At 41.1% G+C, this 19,871-nt stretch overlaps 1 protein-coding gene across 7 annotated transcripts in view; it reads left to right on the forward strand.

Moving 5' to 3' along the window:
• Positions 1-2,064: 2,064 nt before the first annotated feature.
• Positions 2,065-19,871, forward strand: part of RAP1GDS1 (Rap1 GTPase-GDP dissociation stimulator 1) — a 160,680-nt gene continuing 142,873 nt past the window's right edge. For 6 of the 7 annotated variants that reach the window (XM_073340749.1, XM_073340753.1, XM_073340750.1 and 3 more), the window contains exon 1: positions 2,246-2,793. In XM_073340749.1, coding sequence (XP_073196850.1) covers positions 2,415-2,793 — 379 coding nt within the window. In that variant the 5' untranslated portion in view covers positions 2,246-2,414. Of the gene's footprint in view, positions 2,214-2,245; positions 2,794-19,871 lie in introns of those variants that run through there. The other variant, XM_073340755.1, reaches the window with a different exon arrangement.

Below are 19,871 nucleotides of genomic sequence, written 5' to 3' on the forward strand. Positions count from 1 at the left end.
TAATAGGCAAAAGAAAAAAGTACTTAAAGATTCCCAGTTTCATCTGCTGCTCCTATTCTGGATACATGTATTTCTAGTCTTCACTTCCTCTTATGACAGCAAATCTCATCATGAGAGAACAGCTCCCAACCTCAGCCATAACAAAACAAGTTCATATTTGTGCAAGATTTAGGAGTCCTATGTGACAGTGCACACTCTTAATTGTCCCATCACTCCTTGCTGACATTTTAAACTCAAAATCCAAAACACAAAATAATGTACTATTTGTTCTCCTTTATGAGGTATGAAGACAGCTGAATAAGCGTTTTTTGGGAGGCAGATGTTGGCTTTTTTGTTACATGAACTCCATTCTTTCTTGCCTCTTTTTCTTAGAAGACTCTGGCAGCCTTTGGAAGACCTGGAATGTGACTTTATTCAGATTGCAACCTGAGCTACAGCTCTCCCAGCTCCTAATACATAAAAGGGAATGGAGTGCTGGGTCTTAAAATGAGAGAATTGTTTCTCAGCTTTCAGCCACCTCAGGCAGTGATGTCATATTCTGAGTCCTCCAAAGATTGTTCTGTCCTCCAGTGGGAAAAAGGTATGTCACATCAGTATGCTGTAGTTTAAACTCTCCTTTCAGTTACAATGGTGCAACCCCACTGACGTCAGGATTATACCATTTTAACTGAGAAGAAAATTTGGCTCTGTATTTCAAAAGCAGGAAAAAAACATTATGAAGAGGTCAACTTACTACAAACGTTAAAATGAAAACAGACAAAAACCCACAAACAAATACAAAACCCACTATCAAGAGGTCAATTTACTCTAAACATTAAAAACAAACAAATTGAAAAAAAACAAACAGGCACTGTCTTTATTTGTGTTACCTGTACAAATTAGATTGCAAACTCCCTGGGTGGAAACATTGTTAAAATCTTGTATCTGTGAAGCATCATGCACACCTTGGATATTTTATCTATATTAAAGTATTATACTGCAACCCATCACAGTAATAGTGAGCGCTTTCCATTTAAAATCAATAGCAACATTGAAGTCCCTAGCAGTCTTCATGACATCTCTGACTCATCTCCTTTTTCAGGGTCTGCTTGGGGTATGGGTTTGTTTTTTTTAAAAAATGATTAATTTCCTGTTTTTTATGTTTTGGTTAGCAGAGGTTTAGGTGTCAAAGGATGGAAGTGGTGCGAGTGTGGGGTCAGGAAGGAATTTTCCTCCAGGGCAGATTGGAAGAGGCCCTGGGGGTTTTTTGCATTCCTCTGTAGCATGGGGCACGGGTCCCTTGCTGGAGGATTCTCTGCTCCTTGAAGTCTTTAAACCATGATTTGAAGACTTCAATGCCTCAGACATAGGTGAGAGGTTTATTGCAGGAGTGGGTGGGTGAGATTCTGTGGCCTGCGTTGTGCAGGAGGTCAGACTAGACTACTATAATGGTCCCTTCTGACCTTAATGTCTATGAATCTATTGCTGGAAGTCTTTTTTTTTAAGAGGAAATAATCGGTAATTTATTCTTCTGTGAGAATTTAAAAAATGAAACATGGGATCAGACAGCATGGGTTGAACATGCTTTCCCTTGTAAGCATAGACCAAGATGTGTTAAAATCACTTCACACATATTTACTAGGTGGGGTTCTAACTGGGGCCTTGGGTTGTCTACGGTGGAAAAGTAGCCATTGTCCTGAAGCCATTTTTACAAGTGAGTCTTAAAACATGTAAAACCCCAGTAACATGGTTGTGAAAGCCAGGGCTGGTCCGTGGGGGGGAAGGGCGAGGGCGAACTTTTAAAAACAATGATAGTCTCGAATATTTATCAACCAGGCTCGGTCTACAATGATGGAAAGAGCTATAAAATGGGTTCATAGTCTAAAACAGAGCTAATTACCTGGCTCGATGGGCCTTCATGGCTCTGCCTAGCTACGTCCTACAATGCAAGCGCTAAACGTTATAGGAGGACATATAGGATAGCATGGCCAAATGTTATATGCAAATCTCTTCCCCACCCATTTTCTCTGGCGGCCTTAACATATCTGTCAATATGATTTGCACATGATAAGACACTAATACAACATGACAACTGCTCCATGACTGAGGCTACGGGTGAGGAGCTCTGCACAGGGACTGGGCCGGGCCGGGCCGGAAAACTCCCGGCGCCGTAGGGATCTCTGGCCAGGAAGAGCTGAGTTTGCCTGCAAAGCCCCCTATGGGTTCCTACCCAGGTATTCATGCTAAACAGCAGCCGGCGCGGACTGACGCGGCACGGGCACGGAGTGAAACCCGATCGTCCACGGGGCGGGAGCAAAAGCCGGAGAAGCAGCGACTTCTGTGTATCCGCGCGGCTGCCGCGGCCTCGGCAGCTCCTCCTCCCGGGGCTCTGGGTGCCGCTGGGCCGGGTGTCTCCAGAGGAGGGCCTTGCCCGGATGTACTACACACTGACTCATAATCCAATCGACACCGCCGCGGCAGGCAGCGAGACACACACACACACACACACACACAGAGCCCGGCTCCCGCTTCGCTCTCCGCCTCCCCGACAGCAGGGGCCGGCCTGGAACGCACGTAGCCCCCCGCCCCTGCCGCCGCGCGCACCCCGAGGCGCCGGGGACGGGCACTTGCTGCCGGGCCGCTCCCGCCGCCGCCGCCGCCGCCGCCTCCTCCTCCCCGCGCTTGCCGCCGCGCCGCCCCGCCCCGCCGGGTCCCCGCTGCTCCCGCGTGTCCCTCCCCGGCCGCTGGCTAGAGGCGCAGGCAGCTGCCCTGAGCAGGACCCAGGGAGCGGCTCTCCTCCGGGCAGGAACATGGGTAAGTCCCCTTCTCCCGCGCGGTCGAGCCCGGCTCCAGGCGGCTGTCCCCCAAAGTTATCGCCCTTTCGCGCGCCTGCCTCTGCCCCCGCCCTCTCTGGCATTGCTCTGCCGCACCGCGGGGCCGGGGAGACGCTCGCTCCTCTCCAGGCAGGAGGGACGGGGCCATGATGCCGAAACAGGTCCGCTGCTCCTCTTCCCCGCCCCCCGCTCCGTGGCTTCTGTGCGGCTCCCTGTTTTGCATCCTCTTCCCCGTCGCACTGTCCCTTTGCCTCCCAAGGCCGGCCCCTTGCTTCCCTCCTCCCTCTGTGTCGGACGGGCAGGAGGAGGAGGAGGAAGACGACTTCATGCAACTTCCTCAGTAGCTTCTGTTGTCTCCCCTGACGAGGCTCCGGGTGCAGATTGCTTTTGCCAGGGCTGTGCAGGGAATGGGGGGGGGGGGGTGTCTCCACCCAGCCCCGGGGTAAAGAGCACAGCTGTGGCCACGGGGAGTGTAAAACCAGAGACCAGTCCATGAAATAGGCGAGCAGGGACTTGCTCCGTACTGGACCAGCGGGGTGTTTACAGGGTGTGTTGTGACTGGGCTGAGCTCGGTACCTCGGTCACGTAAGGGCTGGGAACAGGGGTGAGACAGCAGGAAGCTGAACATAGTAATGGCACCTTTTTTCTGAACTTACAGGGTTTCCTTATTTTCTAAAATCACACTGCAAAGTTTCTGGGGGCTCCTGTGATATTGCCAGTTAATCCGTCAGGCTGGCCTTAGGTAGGCTGAATGTCAATTTAATAAACTGAATGTACTCCTCAAATATAATTTGTTTTACAGTATTTTAATACGGATTTCTTAAGTGGAAATCAAATTCTGTAAGTATTAAAGGAGAATTGGAGCAAGTGGCCATGTAGGTCATTCAACAGACTACATTTCCCCCACTTTTGTTTGTGTAATAGACAGTTGGGATCATACGTTACAAAGATTATTTGATGTTTCATTCTCACCTATGGTGTTCCTCTGCATACTTTTTGGGACCCCAGAGATCTTCATATTGGGCCCACCCTACTATTTTTAAGTCACCATGTGTCTAGTGAAGAACTGCAGTCATATTATCTGTCTGCTAACTCCCAAAGCTTGTAGGCTGATGGAGACCTCCAAAAGAAAACCCACACTGATCTGGAAAGTAGTGCTGCCTTACGGCCCAATGGTGCAAGTGCTGAGGACACTGTATCTCCTTGGAAAAAGAAAAGGAGTACTAGTGGCACCTTAGAGACTAACCAATTTATTTGAGCATTAGCGTTCGTGAGCTACAGCTCACTTCATCGGATGCATTCAGTGTATCTCCTTGGGCTGCACCAGGAATTGAGGATAGTGTACCTCTGCCAGAGAGGCAGTTATACTGTAGTCTAATACAGTGGTTCTCAACTGGGGGTCTGGGAACAGGTTTCAGGGCGTCTGCCAAGCAGGGCCCATGTTAGACTCTCTTGGGCCCAAGGCAGAAAGCTAAAGCCCCAGCGAATGGGGCTGAAGCCAAAGGCTGAGCAGTGTAGCTTTACAGGGCCCCAGACAGTTGCCCTGCTTGCTACCCCCTAATGCCAGCCCTGGCTTTTATATGCCATTTGTTGTGGTACAGGTGAGCCATGGAGATTTTATAGCATGTTGGGTGGACCTCTAAAAGAAAAAGGTTGAGAGCTACTGATCTAATAGTCTAAACACAGGATAAGGAGTCAGCAATTCCTGAATTCATAATCCTAGATTTGACACTGGACTCCTGCTGTTGCTGCTTTAGATAAGTAACTGGTTTCTTTTGAGACCATATAAATCTTTTGCCTTTTACTAGACAAAGATTTTCATGTTTAGAAACAACCTCTATACCTTAGTTTCCCTGTCTGTAAAATGGGGATAATGGTTACTTACCTTTCAGGGCTGTTGTGGAGATTATTTCACTTTTATAAAGTGCTTGGAAGAGGAAAAACTCTATGTAACTGTTAAGTATAATTAATTCTTTTCTCAGAGGCTGATACTGAACCTCTGCCTTGACATTGTGGTAAGGTTCTGGATGTCTCATTTAGCTGAGATGAAAGGCCAACTCCTTGACTACTTACTAGGTGATTTTTAATGACACTGATCACAAGAGTAGGGATATTTATCCCAGTATCATGACCAAAGTGCTAGTGCAGAATAAATGCTACATTCTACTCTAGAAAAGGCTCCATTCCAGTTGTGAGTGAGGTTGTAAATTGCTTGTATAATCTTTCTAGCCAAAGATTGTTGCATAATTATGACTTTATTAGCAGTGATAAAATGACCAAAAGGGTTTCCCTTCAGAGTCCGTCAAGGATGCTCCTTAATTGTCCAAAGGGGTTGCTGTTGAGCAACAGAAGGAACCCACTTCACTTATTTTTTCCCACCCCTCCACACATCTGGATCTGATTCTGCTGCTTTTCAGGTCAATGGCAAACTTACAACCTTCTCTACAGCAGCTCGTGGTGTTCTGAGGAGCCAATGACCAAGATGGAAATCAAAATTGCGTCTCTCCTCTGGTTAGCCAGCTATCTGTTTTCTGTTACATTTTTTAGGGCAAATGATGACTTTGGATGTTTAGGGTCTCATGATTAAACTCACAAAATCAGTACAGTAGCTTCCATTGCTCGATTCCAGTGTGCTCTCCTGTTTTTACTTGTGCATTGCGTAACTGTTGGAAATACTCAGAAAGTAAGTATTGAGGATGACTTTTTGCAGCACTAGATCTCTTCCTCAAGCTTCTGTTAACTTGGTAAATCATACTTGAGAATCAAGTATTTGTGGCAAAGAGTACTAAATCTGTTTTATGATTAAACATACTGAATATTCTACACTTAAGCAGGTTAGAATGGGATTAGTAGATTCATACACTAATGATGTAAAATGGAAGCCCTAGAAAACATTCATATTCCAGTCAAAAGATTTGTGCCATTAAAGAGATTCATGTGTACATGTGAGACTGTGGGAGCTCTGCTGTTAGAATGTCTTTCCTATCTCAGAGGCACCAACTGATTATTCCTCTGGCAATGATTTGCTTCTGTAGGATTGAAGTAATACTTGTCCTTCCCAAAATTGTGCTTTTGTCCTTTGGATTTATATTTAAAATGATTAATTCAGACATTATTTTAAAAAATGTTTGATTTTTAGCATTAAGCATTCCTTTTGCATGGTAGGTTTCTTTAGCTGTTCTTGGAAGTACAGTACAGCACTTTGAGTATTTTGGATGACACTCACTGCTATTGTTTTCTGTGCCTTTCTAATGAACATTACTTGTGCATTTTTACCATAGTATCTCTGGTTTGCAAGGCATTTTGTACCCAACTGTTTCTCTTTGTCTTATTTCCTGTAGTGCAACTTTATGTTGTATCTATCTTGCATAGAGACTGTATTCTAAAAGACTTTACTATAAAACGTTATATGGTATTTTATATGGGTACAATTTTATTTTTATCATGTATATTAATTTCTACCTGCAGATTAGGCATTCTGGATTGTAGACTTCAGCTGCAAGTGGGGGTCTGCATCTACATTTCTTAAGTCTTTCTACAGCACTCAAAACAATAGCATCTGTATGTCTCTTAAAAAACATACACACAAAACATCAATTCTCCTGTCTAGATAGCTGGCTTAATTAAAATATTGCTTATTTATCTGTTCTCCTTTTGTTACCTACCCTAATCCAATGCTAAAGAGAGACCTGAGTGAATAGAGATTTATAGTGCCAATTTCAGGGCCCAGTTCTTCCCTGCCTAGTCTGTACTCATTAATTCAGTGTGTGTGTTTCCTTGCAAAAATGTACAATGTGCTAAATATGTTCAGGAAGTGTCAAGCTTCAGGTCAGCCTGGTGGTTGAGCTATAACATATGAGATCCAGATTGTGGATGGCACAGATTGGCAAAGATAGAGTCCCTGTTTTCAGGAGGTTGGTTTTGTGAAAGCTTCCTTCTGTTCACCCTGTAGAGGGAGCTGAAGTGTGTTTCAGGTGAGGCTGTAACAGTGTGACTTTGGGGAAGAAAGGGGAATGGGACAAACTTTTTTTTTTTAAAAAACACATTTAATATAGTGGCAGGAAGGTGGAAGTAGATGAAAATATTCTTCCATCCTGAGAAGGTTCTTTTTGCTACTCCTCTCAGTACTTGCACATGCTATAGTGGTGATAATTGGTGTTGCCAGGCTGGAAAAGCAAAATATTTGCACTGCATTCATAATAGAGCTAAGAGGGTTAGCAACCAAACTCTTCTACAGCTGCCAATGGATTTAACTCCACAGGTTTGTCCACTGTCCAATGACTATGGTCGGTATCCCCCTCCTTCGCAAAAACAAACATTATTTTACATTAATGTTAAGAGAAGTGCTCATAATTCACCACTAATTAACCAACCTTACTCAAGAAAGGTTGAAAACTTGTGTATAGGATTCCCAGGTTACACTCAAAATACACTGAGAATTAGAGGGGGGAAATCCTCATGTCTTACTTTTTCTGCTTTTCTGGTTTATTTTCTTAACTTTTTTCTATGATGTTCCCAAGTCCCTCTCGTCTTCATAATTACACTCTGCTTTTCCTAGTTCTCCCTCTATATGCACTTCCCCCAAAGGGTTTTTGTTTTGTTTCTCTTCTTCGTAGCATGTTCATTTCTGTTATTATTGCTTTGTTTTCTTCAGATTTCATCTGATCTTTTGCTCCCTTTTTTTTCTCTCTCGGCTTTTATTTCGATTTTGTAGATAGACACGCATTCCTTGCTGACTTCTTCTTAAACTACTTCTGTATATTCTGTTCTCAGGAGACATAATTTTTGAATGAAGCCTTTAACCTAATGGTATAGACAAAACTATTAGGCGTCTTTAAGAACAAAAGAATGTAAACAGTGGTTTCAACACAGGAACAGTCCTGATTAGGGAAGATTAGTCAGAACTAATCTAACCTCTTTGGCTTCTTCAGAAGTTCAGAACTGCAGGCTTCCATGAAATTTTGTTGAAAGGGGGAAAAAAAAAAGATACAGTCTGGAACTAGTTATTTCAGTGTCAGCATTTTAAAGATTCACATTTTTTTTGCTGCAAACTGGTCTTTGCTTTGGGAAATGACAGTACAGCCTACTATACTGGTTGATGCACTCTGACTAGAATAAATACGCTGATTTTCTTCACATCTAATTGTTTTAGCAAAATATTTTACAAGGAAAAATATTTTTTGTGTTACTTGTATGAGTTTGTGCATTAACCAGAGATAGCAAATGCTGACCCCGTTTTATAGATAATAGAAGACTGACTGTCCACCATAGACTAGCCTATGCATGCTATGCCTTAAGGAAGTGAGAGCCCTTGCTATCTATAACTTTGGAGGCATTCATTACCTTTTAGGTTGTCGCTTGTTTTCTGTTGTAAGCATGATTGCGAACCTCTAAGTTCCTAGAAAATAAAACAAAGTAATTTTTCTTGAAATGTTGATGTGTGTTCTCTAGCTAAGTCAGAACTTTTTAATGACAATTCGAGAGTTACTCAGAAAAGGCATTTTTTCCCAATAAGGGATTTTGAAAGTGTTATCTTTCTCTTTAAGTAGTCTGAAGATTTTCTGTTAAACCCTCTTTCTAAAACAGCATCATCTAGAAATTTTAGATTTGTTTCAATCACTGTTTCTGTAAACTGTTTCACTGTTTCTGAGCTTTATTCCATGGGTTTATTTTTGGCAAGTAGCGCGCTACCAAATTCACGTGTCACGGACCATGAAATCTGGTCTCCTCCTGTGAAATCTATATAGTATAGGGTAAAGCACACAAAAGACCAGATTTCACAGGGGAGTCCAGTATTTCTCAAATTTGGGGGTCCTGACCCAAAAGGAAGTTGCAGGGGGGTCACAATGTTGTTTTAGGGGGGTTGTGGTATTGCCATTCTTTCTTCTGCGCTGACTTTAGAGCTGGGTGGCTGGAGAGCGGCAGTTTCAGGCTGGGAGCCCAACTCTGAAGGCAAAGCCACTGTCAGCAGCAGCACAGAAGTAAGGACGGCATGGTATGGTATTGCCACCCTTACTTCTGCACTGCTGCCTTCAGAACTGGGTGGTCGGACACTGGTGGCTGCTGAGTAAGGGTGGCAATACCATCCCATGCCGTCCTTAGTTCTGTGCTGCTGCTGGTGGTGGCTCTCCATTCAGACCTGGACTCCCAGCCTGAAGCCACTGCTCTCCAGCTGCCCAGCTCTAAAGGCAGCACTGCCGCCAGCAGCAGTGTAGAAGAAAGGATGGCAGTACCACAACCCCCCCACACAATAACCTTGCAAACCCCCCCCACACACACCCCTCCTTTTTGTGTCAGGACCCCTTACAATTACAACACCATGAAATTTCAGATTTCAATAGCTAAAATCATGAAATTTATTATTTAAAAAATCCTATGACCTTGAAATTGACCAAAATGGACCATGGATATGCTCAGGTCCTATTGATAAGGTAGAAATTTAAAAAAAAAAAATGGAGTTACACTCTTTGGAAAGTTGAACTTTGGACCAAAAGGAGTTGATTTGTTTTACAGAATTTACAAGTGCCATAGATTTGCCCATTAGAACTTGTAAACACTGTAAAACAAATGGCTGTAGTTCAAGGAGGCTTCAGAGCTTTACAGACATCCTGTAAAATCTGTGAGCCAAGTAGCTCTGGTTTAGGGAACTTTTACATAAACCCCTGGTGATCTTCTAAAACTCCTTAAGACAAATAGCTGTGGTTCAACTAGATTATACGCTTGGCAGACACCCAGAAGATCTGGTTAACTTCATAAACCAGGTAATTCTCATTCATACTACTCCAGCCTGGACAGAGGACTCCAGTTCAAGATACTTCTAAGATCTTCTGGCAAAGCCAGGATATATTGTCAACTTCACCATTCGGGTCCAGTTGAAGAAATGTGAAAGGTGGGCAGACAAAGAAAGCATACCTTACATGTCTCAGACTTGAATCCCTTTGCAGACTCTGTTGTTTGTAATCCCTGCAGTGAAATGGATAGGAACCAAAGAAACTGTAAAGGAGTATTTGAACATCCAACTCTCAAAGTATATCACCAATAATTAATTTTGGAGGCATCAGAAATACTGTTACAGTTAAAATTGAATTGAGATTTGCACTTAAAAGTAGTTATTAAAATCCCTCTATTTCCCAGTTTCCTAGTCTCCAATTTTGGCACAAGAACTCTTCATACAACAATTGAATTTTCAGTGAATATTGAGGAAAATATTTGCTAACTTTTGTGGAGGAAACATTTAAAAATGCCCCATTTTTGAGATTGCCCTGTTTTCCTCATATTTCTTCATAACCACAGTCCTTGCAAGCTCCAAATTTCTCCAACACGGTCTAACAATATCTTCAACATAGGCCAATTCTGAACTTCTATTAAAATACAGAGAGTTATTTCTCAGGTTAGTGATAACGTAATTGAGATTCACCAAGATCTGACAATGAAAACTATTCAGTTCCATCTGCTACTTCCATTTTCTAACACCACCAGTCTGCCTTCTTGACTAGCTGCGTCACTTTGAAGAAAAAATAAAATTTTTGAAAGTTTTCATTTCCATTATTGGTTGAAGTTTTTCTAGTGGCTCTGTGTCAGATTCAGCAAATCACTTAAATGCATGCTTAAATTCAGTTAAGTCTTAAAGTATGTGCTTTGTTGAATTGTGGCTTCTATCTTTGACTCACCAGTTTTCTGCTGCACATATCTGGGAACCATGTTGCGCAGCAGGGAGTATGAAGTTGAAATGAGAGAGAGGTGGCTCTGAGGGATGAGCATCAGAGCATGGATGTATTGGAGGGAACAGCTTGAGGGAAAGGTCTATGGGAGACAATGACATTTGAGCTGGCTTTTGAGGAGACAGGTGGGATTTATCAGGGTTGCTTGGAGACCTGAGAGGAACAGGCTTATGTGTGGGGATAAAGGATCTCAGAGGATGAGAGTTCAATATGTCTGCTAAGGCATGGGAACGCGAAAGGCTCCCCTGGCAGGAGATGTGGTCTGAACCCAAAGCTGATGAAGTTTTTTTGTTTTATTTGAAGATTATGGTGGAATTGTTTATTTTATAAATAATTATGATAGTGTGTTGTCATGATAGTTCAGCAAAACTTGAAAAGACTAAAAATTCTGAAACTTCATTAGTTAAGGTTGTGAATGAATATATATATATATATGTATAACCACATTTGATATGTATTCGCACACCATGCCTGGAACAAACGGGACCTAATTAGAATATTGTAGATACAACAAAAAACTCCTAAATATTTGAAAGTCAGGGAACTTAGAGATCAGGTTTCTCAAACAGCCTTAACTCTTCTTTGCTTTCCCACCTTATCCCTGACCACACAAGATCTGTCCCTAAGATTCCCTTATATCCACATACCATGCCTCTTCTACAAATGCATTTCCAGTATAAGCTTCATACTCCATTGTCTTGTTGCATTGTCTACATACTAATATTGGAACTAATACATAAGAGCCACCAATCAATAAGCAGACCCTCCAATTCCTTTTCTCTTTTATTAACCATCTACACCTACAGTACCTACCTGCCAGAATAACCAGTTACAGCAAAATAAGTTGTCCCTGTCCCACCCCATATTCCTTAGAGTAAAGAGACCCCTATTTTCACATCTTATGCTTCATATTCAGTTTGGAAACAACATTTTTTCCTATCCACCATTCCATTATCTGCCACAGTGAAATTACCTCATCTGCCCTTCATAACCAGACTGAAAACTGTACTGCACTCAGGACCTGTAGAATTACACAGTAATTAGGGACAGATTCTGCAACCGACACAGTTGAACTATGTAGCAGGAAACTGCAAATTTTGCAGTCTCTTTTCAGTTAGGTTTGCCAAAACAGCAGCAAAATAAATACAAGCAAAAATTAATTGAACAAGTAAAAAATGTCGTCTTCCCTTCCCATTCTTCAGCCTCTTTCTTTTGGAGCCTGTCCCCCCGTCCGTCCCCCCCCAACATACTTAAACTCCATGGCTTACCTATGCCACATCTGTTTTTCCACATATAAAAGCCAGGGCCAGTGTTAGGGGGTGGGAAACAGGGCAATTGCCCAGGGCCCCATTCCACAGAGGGCACCGCAAAGCTAAGTTGCTTAGGCTATAACTTCAGCCCCTGGTGGCAGGGCTTCACCCCCATGCGGTGTGGCTTTGGCTTTTGGCTCTGGGCCCCAGCAAGTCTAATGCCAGCCCTGCTTGGCGGACCCCTTGAAACCTGCTTGTGGCCCCCTTGTTGAAAACCACTGCTTTAGATCAAAAGGAATGTTTTGTCATGCAGGCATGTCGTGTGTGTCCTACTTTCCAGCTGCCACCCCCTATTGAGAGCATGTCTAGCGATGCTTCCTGTCTCTATGACATGGGCAGCACCTGATTATCGCTTCTGACCTGTCGCATTACAAGTCACAGGGAATATTTTAAATTAGTGGGGAAACAGAGTTTCTAACCTTAGAAATGAACTAAAGCATGTCTGTCAGCACTAGCTGCACCCTGACCCTGTCTGTGGTCTCTCTGAGTTCACCCCCAAAGGTGTTAGCTTATGCCCTTGCCTTTTCTGTGGCATGGAATCCTGCAATTCTCCCTTTCTTATACCAAGTGCCAGGCTACAGCATGCTGTGGATCGACTATGCTTCCCCAGTAGCCCAACTGGGTTCTGCACCTGCAAGTTTTCCCTTCGGGAGCTGTGACCAGTGGTAAATACAGTGACCCAAAGCAGTTTTCTTAAACCAATGTGGTGTTTAATCTTAACAGTAGGAACAAAGAATACGAGAAAAAGGAATTTAAAACAATAAAAGGGCTAAGTGTACGTCTATCTTTTCTAAAGCTTACTGCCCCACCCCCCACCCCAGAAGTTTAGGAAGACCTAACTTCTCCAGATCCCCAACCCCATTTCTGTGTCTGTGGCAGTGTGTTCTCTGGGAACAGCTCCCTCACACCTCTGGACAGAGTGCCTGTTTAACTGTTTCAAGTCCGTTTGATCAGTTGGCTCCCAAAACTGGGAAAACAAGTCTTGTAATTTGGCTGGCACTTGAAAGTAGCATCTTTGCAGCTTAAAGCTCAGGCATTGGCTATTATGGCCCCTGACAATTTTACTGAGCAAGGGCTTTCTCTGGGGTCATTGTGCTGCCCTCCTGTCAGTTCCCCAAAAAGCTTTGCGATGAAACTAAACCAACTTATGCACATACTGTTGTAAACATTCCAGTAATCCAATATACCCATACAAGAACTATCCTAATAACCAGAGCACACCCTACTTAAATTATTACAGATCAGCCCCACATCCTTCACAATGTATTTATAAAAAAATGCTCCATTCCTATTATGTGCTATAAAGAACAATAAAGACTGCAATTAGTATCCGGGCGCCATTGTGTTAGGCACTGTACATATTTATTAGAAGACATACCCTATAGAGCTTACGATAGAGTTTAAGAGAAGACAGTTCGTGTGACCAACAAGAGGAGAGAAGTGGGAAGGAGGCTGAGGACAACAGTAACAAGATTATGCACTAACAGGCCAACAGTGTCCCAAACTGCTGCCTCTTTTTCTTAGATAATTGCTGCTGCTTGCTATTTTTTTCCATTCTGATGTGGGGAGCTGTTTATAAGGTCAGGGTGTAATTCTACCACCATTGCCATAAAGCTGCAAAGTACTATGGCTTTGACTGTTCTTACAATATTCTTCTTCTTCTTCTACCAGTGCCTCGGAGCTCTAGATGAGATTAGCGCTCCAGTGTGGTAGGCTCTTCACAAACACAGGGCTCTGATCCTGATCCATAGCTTTAGATTGCAGTAGCACCCAAAATACACTTTTCAAAACACATAGGAAGACAGTCCCTTCTCCAGACAGAGTACTGTACTCACGTTCTCCAAAACAGAGACAACAGTCATAACTATTTCACATAGAGGATGTGGGGAAGCTGACATGTGCATAGTGTATTTTTTCATTGTTAATTTCATACATTTGAAAAATGGCTGAAATACTTGTATAACTATGTCCACTTTATTGTGGCTGCTTCACAGTGTTGTGAATGTGTCCAGAGTCAAAGATGTTTGTGTTGAGACAAGTTTATTTAACAGCCCGCCTTGATTTTTCACTCTGCTCTTTTCCTTTTAACATTTTTCTTTTCTCTTACCTTTTTCCCCCTCCTGTTAACTCTTCCCACCTTTCATCCCTGTTTCTCCTGTTCCTTCATATCTCCAGCTCCATTCCTCATGGCCCAGTGTTCTCCTTTTAGGTTCTCCCCACGTTCTACCTCCTCCCAGTGGTCTTTCTATCCCCCTCCTCCCAGATGTCTCCCACTCTCTTTTCTTTCCCTACGTCTACCCCCTCTTTCCTTCTCAGGGTTCCCTTCCCCATTCCTGTGGGTGGGTTTCCCACCTCTCATTCTACCCTGAACCTCTTAACATCTGACCCTTCCCTTTCCCTGCAGTCTCCTCTTTGTCTTCACCTGACATTTTTTCAGTTTTCAAACACTGAAAAGAAACCAAAACTTTCTGATTTAAAACAAAATTTTTAATTTCGTTTTGACAGCAAACCCCAGAAAACTTCCTTCAGCTCTAAGCAATATTAACTCATGTTTCAGTTTTGCCTCCTTGGATTAACCTAATATACTAATATATCAGGCGGGAATATGTGAGGATATACTTTATATGAAAGTAACTATACAAAATTAGGTCCCAGTCCTACAGTTGATGCTACATCGCAGACCCTTGTGGCCACATGGAGCCCTCTCTGAGTTCCACTGAAGTAACTGGGATTTTGCCCATACTGACTTAGTTGTGGGAACAGAGCCTTAAATTGTGTTCTACTGATGATATCATGCAGAATGCTACATCTCTAATTTCTTCCAAGATATAGCTCAGAACTGTGGAATCTTTTGGTCACAATAATGAAAATTTGAACCCTGCGCCAATTTTGACCATCAGGAGCATATTATTGTTATTACATTTCCTTATTGATAAGTGAAGGAAGCTAATCAAAATCAGTATAGTACAGGAAATAGGGTCAGATTTAGATTGTCATAACATGACATTAAAAAAAACCAAAAAACCCAAACCAAAAAAACAAACAAGAAGTTCCATAAAGTTCGAGGGGGAGTTTTGCTTAAAAATTGATGGAATGATCTGGTTTATAGCAATTTGTTATATCTATTTAACATTCAATTTAACATAGAAGAATATTCAGATTGTTAGAAGATATCCTGGAAAAGGAAAGAGGTGGCATAGTATCAAATTATTAATATACACACAGTGACCTTTGTTCTATCTTGTAGTGGCATAAGGAGAAAGAAAAATCAACTTTTCAGGAGTCTGTGTTTCAGCATCCCTTTTCATGTCCATGTAGATAGTGGCTTTTGATGTCTGATAATAGTAAGGTCACATATGCCTACAAGGTTTCAGGAACTTCTCTCCAGGGCTGCTACGCATAATATTTCCAACAACACATATCTAAAGAATGTAGATATAAGGCTCCGAAGGCAGGAGACTTTGAGAAGGGCAAAAAGTGACTCTGTCCACTTAATTAGAATACATTTTGATCCTCAAAGTTACTGATATAAAGTTACTGATATAACCGATGAAGTGAGCTGTAGCTCACGAAAGCTCATGCTCAAATAAATTGGTTAGTCTCTAAGGTGCCACAAGTACTCCTTTTCTTTTTGCGAATACAGACTAATACGGCTGTTACTCTGAAACCTGATATACTTGTCTGTCTTTCCCAAGACAACAGAAGTCCCCTTTGCAATGGAAGAGTAAGAATCTTGGCAAGGGAGGGAGGGGGAAGCATGCTGAGAAGCATTGAAAGAGTTCTCCTTTGATTATACATTTTGTCCATAAGTTTGAGTTCAGCATCCATGCCCAACATGAAACAGATGGTTGGATAGATAAATGGCTTAGATAACAAAGCACTTTATGTTAACAAGGGGTGGATCTGTTGTTGTTGTTTTAATGTATTTGCAATTAAATAGGCCTGTTGATATACATCTATGGATGTGAGTTGTACTGTTGTTCTAGCATGCTCTGGTACTTCAAATTCTAAAAAGCTTGCAGTAATTCAAAGATGACATATTTTAGGAATCATGTAAGCTTAAAATTGCCAACCTTTCCAAGGTCAGAATCGGAAACCTATATAATTTTAAAAAACCAAACAAAACATTTTTTGGCTTCACAAAGAGAACTGGTTAATTTCTTGAAGACTGTTATGGGCTGTATGTTTCATAAATTGATCATTTTTTGGCAGCTTGTCTGAAACACACTGCTGTTTGACTTATATTATTTTTTAATACTGTTTCTCAAAATTTATTCTTTTTAAAAAGACCTTTAGCAAATGTGTCTTGAAATCAGAGGTATGTTGATGAGTCTTTGTTCAGATTAGGTTTAGGCTGGGCTTGGAGTTACAGATTTAATGACTAGGTGAAAGGTTTGGTATCAGATTTGACAACTGGAAATCTTGTAAACTGTTCTTATGAGATTTTTGCATTAATGCCAGAAATCTTGAAAAAGCAGCCAAAATCTTAAGATTTTTAGACACATCTAAAGTGGAACTAGAAAAATAAGCAAACAAAAAAAACCAAAACAAAACAAAAAACCAGGCCTCCTCTGGTTTTGGCCATAACCTGGACACAAAACGTGAAGTACTTCTGGTTTTTGAACCCCTGGCCTAGAAATTCAAAGGTATTGAGATTATGAGAGGTTCTGGTTTTTGCCTTTCTCAGAATTTTATATTATTTTTAGAGATCATCTTAAATAATGGAAGTGCTTAAAAATAAAATCTGAGTGGGATCTCAGTGGGATCTAAGCACTTATTTAAAGTTAAGTATATTAAGTGACTTCAGTGTAATTACTTATGTGCTTAAAATTAAGGATGTATTTAGGTGCTTTGCTGGATCCATGACCAAGACCTGTGTTTAGGCCTTTGGTATCCTGTATTTCCCCTTTGAAGGCCTGAACTCATGTCTTGGCAGTTATGTGAAGGAGAAACTGACTTGAAGCAATTGCTTTAAAATGTAAAAGTGGCAAATATACGATCAACTGAATTTTAAACCATTTTGCCTAAAATAATAATTATAATATTTAAATCTATGGTGATCTTCTGTAAGTGAAGGAGGATATCTGTTTTTTTCTTTAAACATTAATTTAAATTGATTAAATTTAGAAATTAAATTAGTTAAATTAATTTAGAAATATCAGTTAATCTTTAATACTGGATAAGAATCAGTTTCTTCCCAATGGCTGTTTACTGGAAACAGTACAATAGTTCCTGTTTAAAATTTTTCATTTTCTCTTTACTGAAAGCTGCTATAGTTTCTAACTGAAGCTGGTTGTTAGTAGCACAAGATAATGCTGGTATTACTTCCATGTGTGTTGTATAATTTAACTGTATATAAACAGTGCAGTCATTAAAGCATTACTTTAATAGTAAAGTGTACAATTTAATCTGCATTAACTGATGCAGAAATTAAACATGCAAAAAAAAATCACATTTGCCTGTTCTTGGTATATAATATCGACTACATGCAAAGGGGTCCATTAACCTACCTGTCAATTCGTTGGCTGCATGTTGTCTTCACACAGAATTAATTAAAGTTCTCTTCAACTAGTTTCCCAGTTCAAAAAGCAGATAGAATTTTATCCAACCATATCTATTGGGCACAGACAACACACAGGGTAGGTTTTTGATGGTCAGAGATATGTGTTCATATTACAGCAAAGGGGTGCCACACTTAAATGACCCTGATCCTGTAAAGTGTTCCATGTGGGTCGCCTTTTATGCCTATACTAACCCTTTGCTGGATCAGGATTGTGGTTTGTGCTCCAAATTCTGCTTGGTTACTTAACATCAGTATAAAGAAAAGGAGTACTTGTGGCACCTTAGAAACTAACCAATTTATTTGAGCATAAGCTTTCGTGAACTACAGTTCACTTCATCGGATGCATACTGTGGAAATTGCAGAAGACATTATATACACAGAGACCATGAAACAATACCTCCTCCCACCCCACTCTCCTGCTTGTAAGAGAGTGATCGCTTTAGATAAGCTATTACCAGCAGGAGAGTGGGGTGGGAGGAGGTATTGTTTCATGGTCTCTGTGTATATAATGTCTTCTGCAGTTTCCACAGTATGCATCCGATGAAGTGAGCTGTAGCTCACGAAAGCTTATGCTCAAATAAATTGGTTAGTCTCTAAGGTGCCACAAGTACTCCTTTTCTTTTTGCGAATACAGACTAACATGGCTGTTACTCTGAAACTTAACATCAGTATAACTCCACTAAACCCAGTAAAGCTACCCTGCCTTTATGCTGGTGGAAATAATTTAGCCTTTGTATGCTTCCATCTGAGACATTCTTGCTGGGTGATCTAGAACAATCTGAGGGTAATGTAAAACTGTCAAACAGGAGGGGGTCCGATTAATTTGTTATGGAAGATCTCTCGTAGTCAACACAGCTAATAAATAAAAGCCAAGCTTCTTTTGACACAGAGACATTTATCTTTATTTACCTCTCTCTTTTGGCATAAAAATATATATCATATGAAAGTTTTACTTGTGCTTCATAATTTAAAACTTTTACATATTGCAGCACTTCAATGCTCTGAAGCCAGATCAGTTTTTAAAAGTTTATTTTGTCATATTTGAAGGAACAGAGAGCCCGCAACTAAAAATTGCTTTCTGTTCCAAAAACAAACAAACAACCCCTACTTAGATTATTTGAAGAATATTTCAACATTTATGAACTGAAAGATAAATGGCTGTTAACTCAGATTTGGTTCAAAGCCTATTTGCTGCTTCTAACTTAAGCAAAAGCTATGGGCCTAATTCCAGTCTCAGTTCACTTTTGTTACTTGTGATTTACCCCAGTATAAGGGTGATTAGAATCAGGCCCCAATTCACTGTTGGCCTGGATCACCCTTAATCATTTAGGTTCATGTAAAGTGATGTAAAACTCTAACCAAGTCAGAATGGTAGTGTTTTACAATCACATTGCAGTGGTGTAACTGACTACTCAAAGTGCAAGGTAGTGGAATAAAGCCCACAACGTTTTCATGATATTTGAGATGGATTGAATCAGTCTGGAAAAGTATGGTTTCCAGATACTCACTCTTGTTTAGTAGCATTAGGATTTGTGGGCACCATCTTGAGTGCTACCAAAGACCCTCATCTCCCACTGAAGTAATTGAAAGTTGCAAGTGCTCTGAATGTCAAGGAATCAGCATTACTGTGGAATCAGGCCTCGTATTCTTAAAAGCTGTGGTCTCTGCAGTGCATCATGGTGTCAAACACATATATGAGTAGGGCTGACACTCCATGCATTAGGGGAAAAGGGTACACGTACTTACTGTGGGTGACAGACACACAAACAGGGCCCTTTTATATAGAAGATGTAATACTGATCTCTACCATACATAGCACTTTCCTCTTTACAGTGCGTTATAAACATTAAAACACCTTCTGAGGCAAGTGAACAAAATATTATAAGGAGTACTTGTGGCACCTTAGAGACTTACCAATTTATTTGAGCATAAGCTTTCGTGAGCTACAGCTCACTTCATAGTTTTCTTTTTGCGAATACAGACTAACACGGCTGCTACTCTGAAACCTGTCAAAATATTATACATTTTACGTATAGGGTAACTGAGGGAGAGGGGTTAAAGGGACCAAATCAAATTTAACCCAAAATGTAGGTTTTGTAAAGACATGTTCTTACAAAATATCAGAACAATACAGCCAATTAAAATAATAAATAGGAGATTTTTGTAAATGCAAAAAACTGAAATCACTCCCTGCAGTGTTTGCAATTTAAAGGACTGCAACATCCTGTTAGCACTGGAGAGCCATAAACAAAAGTGTAAATTGACTAATTTTTTTGTCTTAAACTTTGATATGCACAAAAACAAACAGCATAACTAGTGAATAACATAGCATAACTCTTAATGTTTTAATAACCTACCCTAAGGTGTTATCAGTTCCATAGTTAAGGAAATTCGCTTCTAAGATTTCAGTGTTTAACCTGATACTGCCTCTTTAAGTGGCTTGCTGAACATGCTGGGGAAGTCC

Source organism: Lepidochelys kempii, chromosome 4 (genome assembly GCF_965140265.1).
Source record: "Lepidochelys kempii isolate rLepKem1 chromosome 4, rLepKem1.hap2, whole genome shotgun sequence".
Classification (NCBI taxonomy): Eukaryota; Metazoa; Chordata; order Testudines; family Cheloniidae; genus Lepidochelys; species Lepidochelys kempii.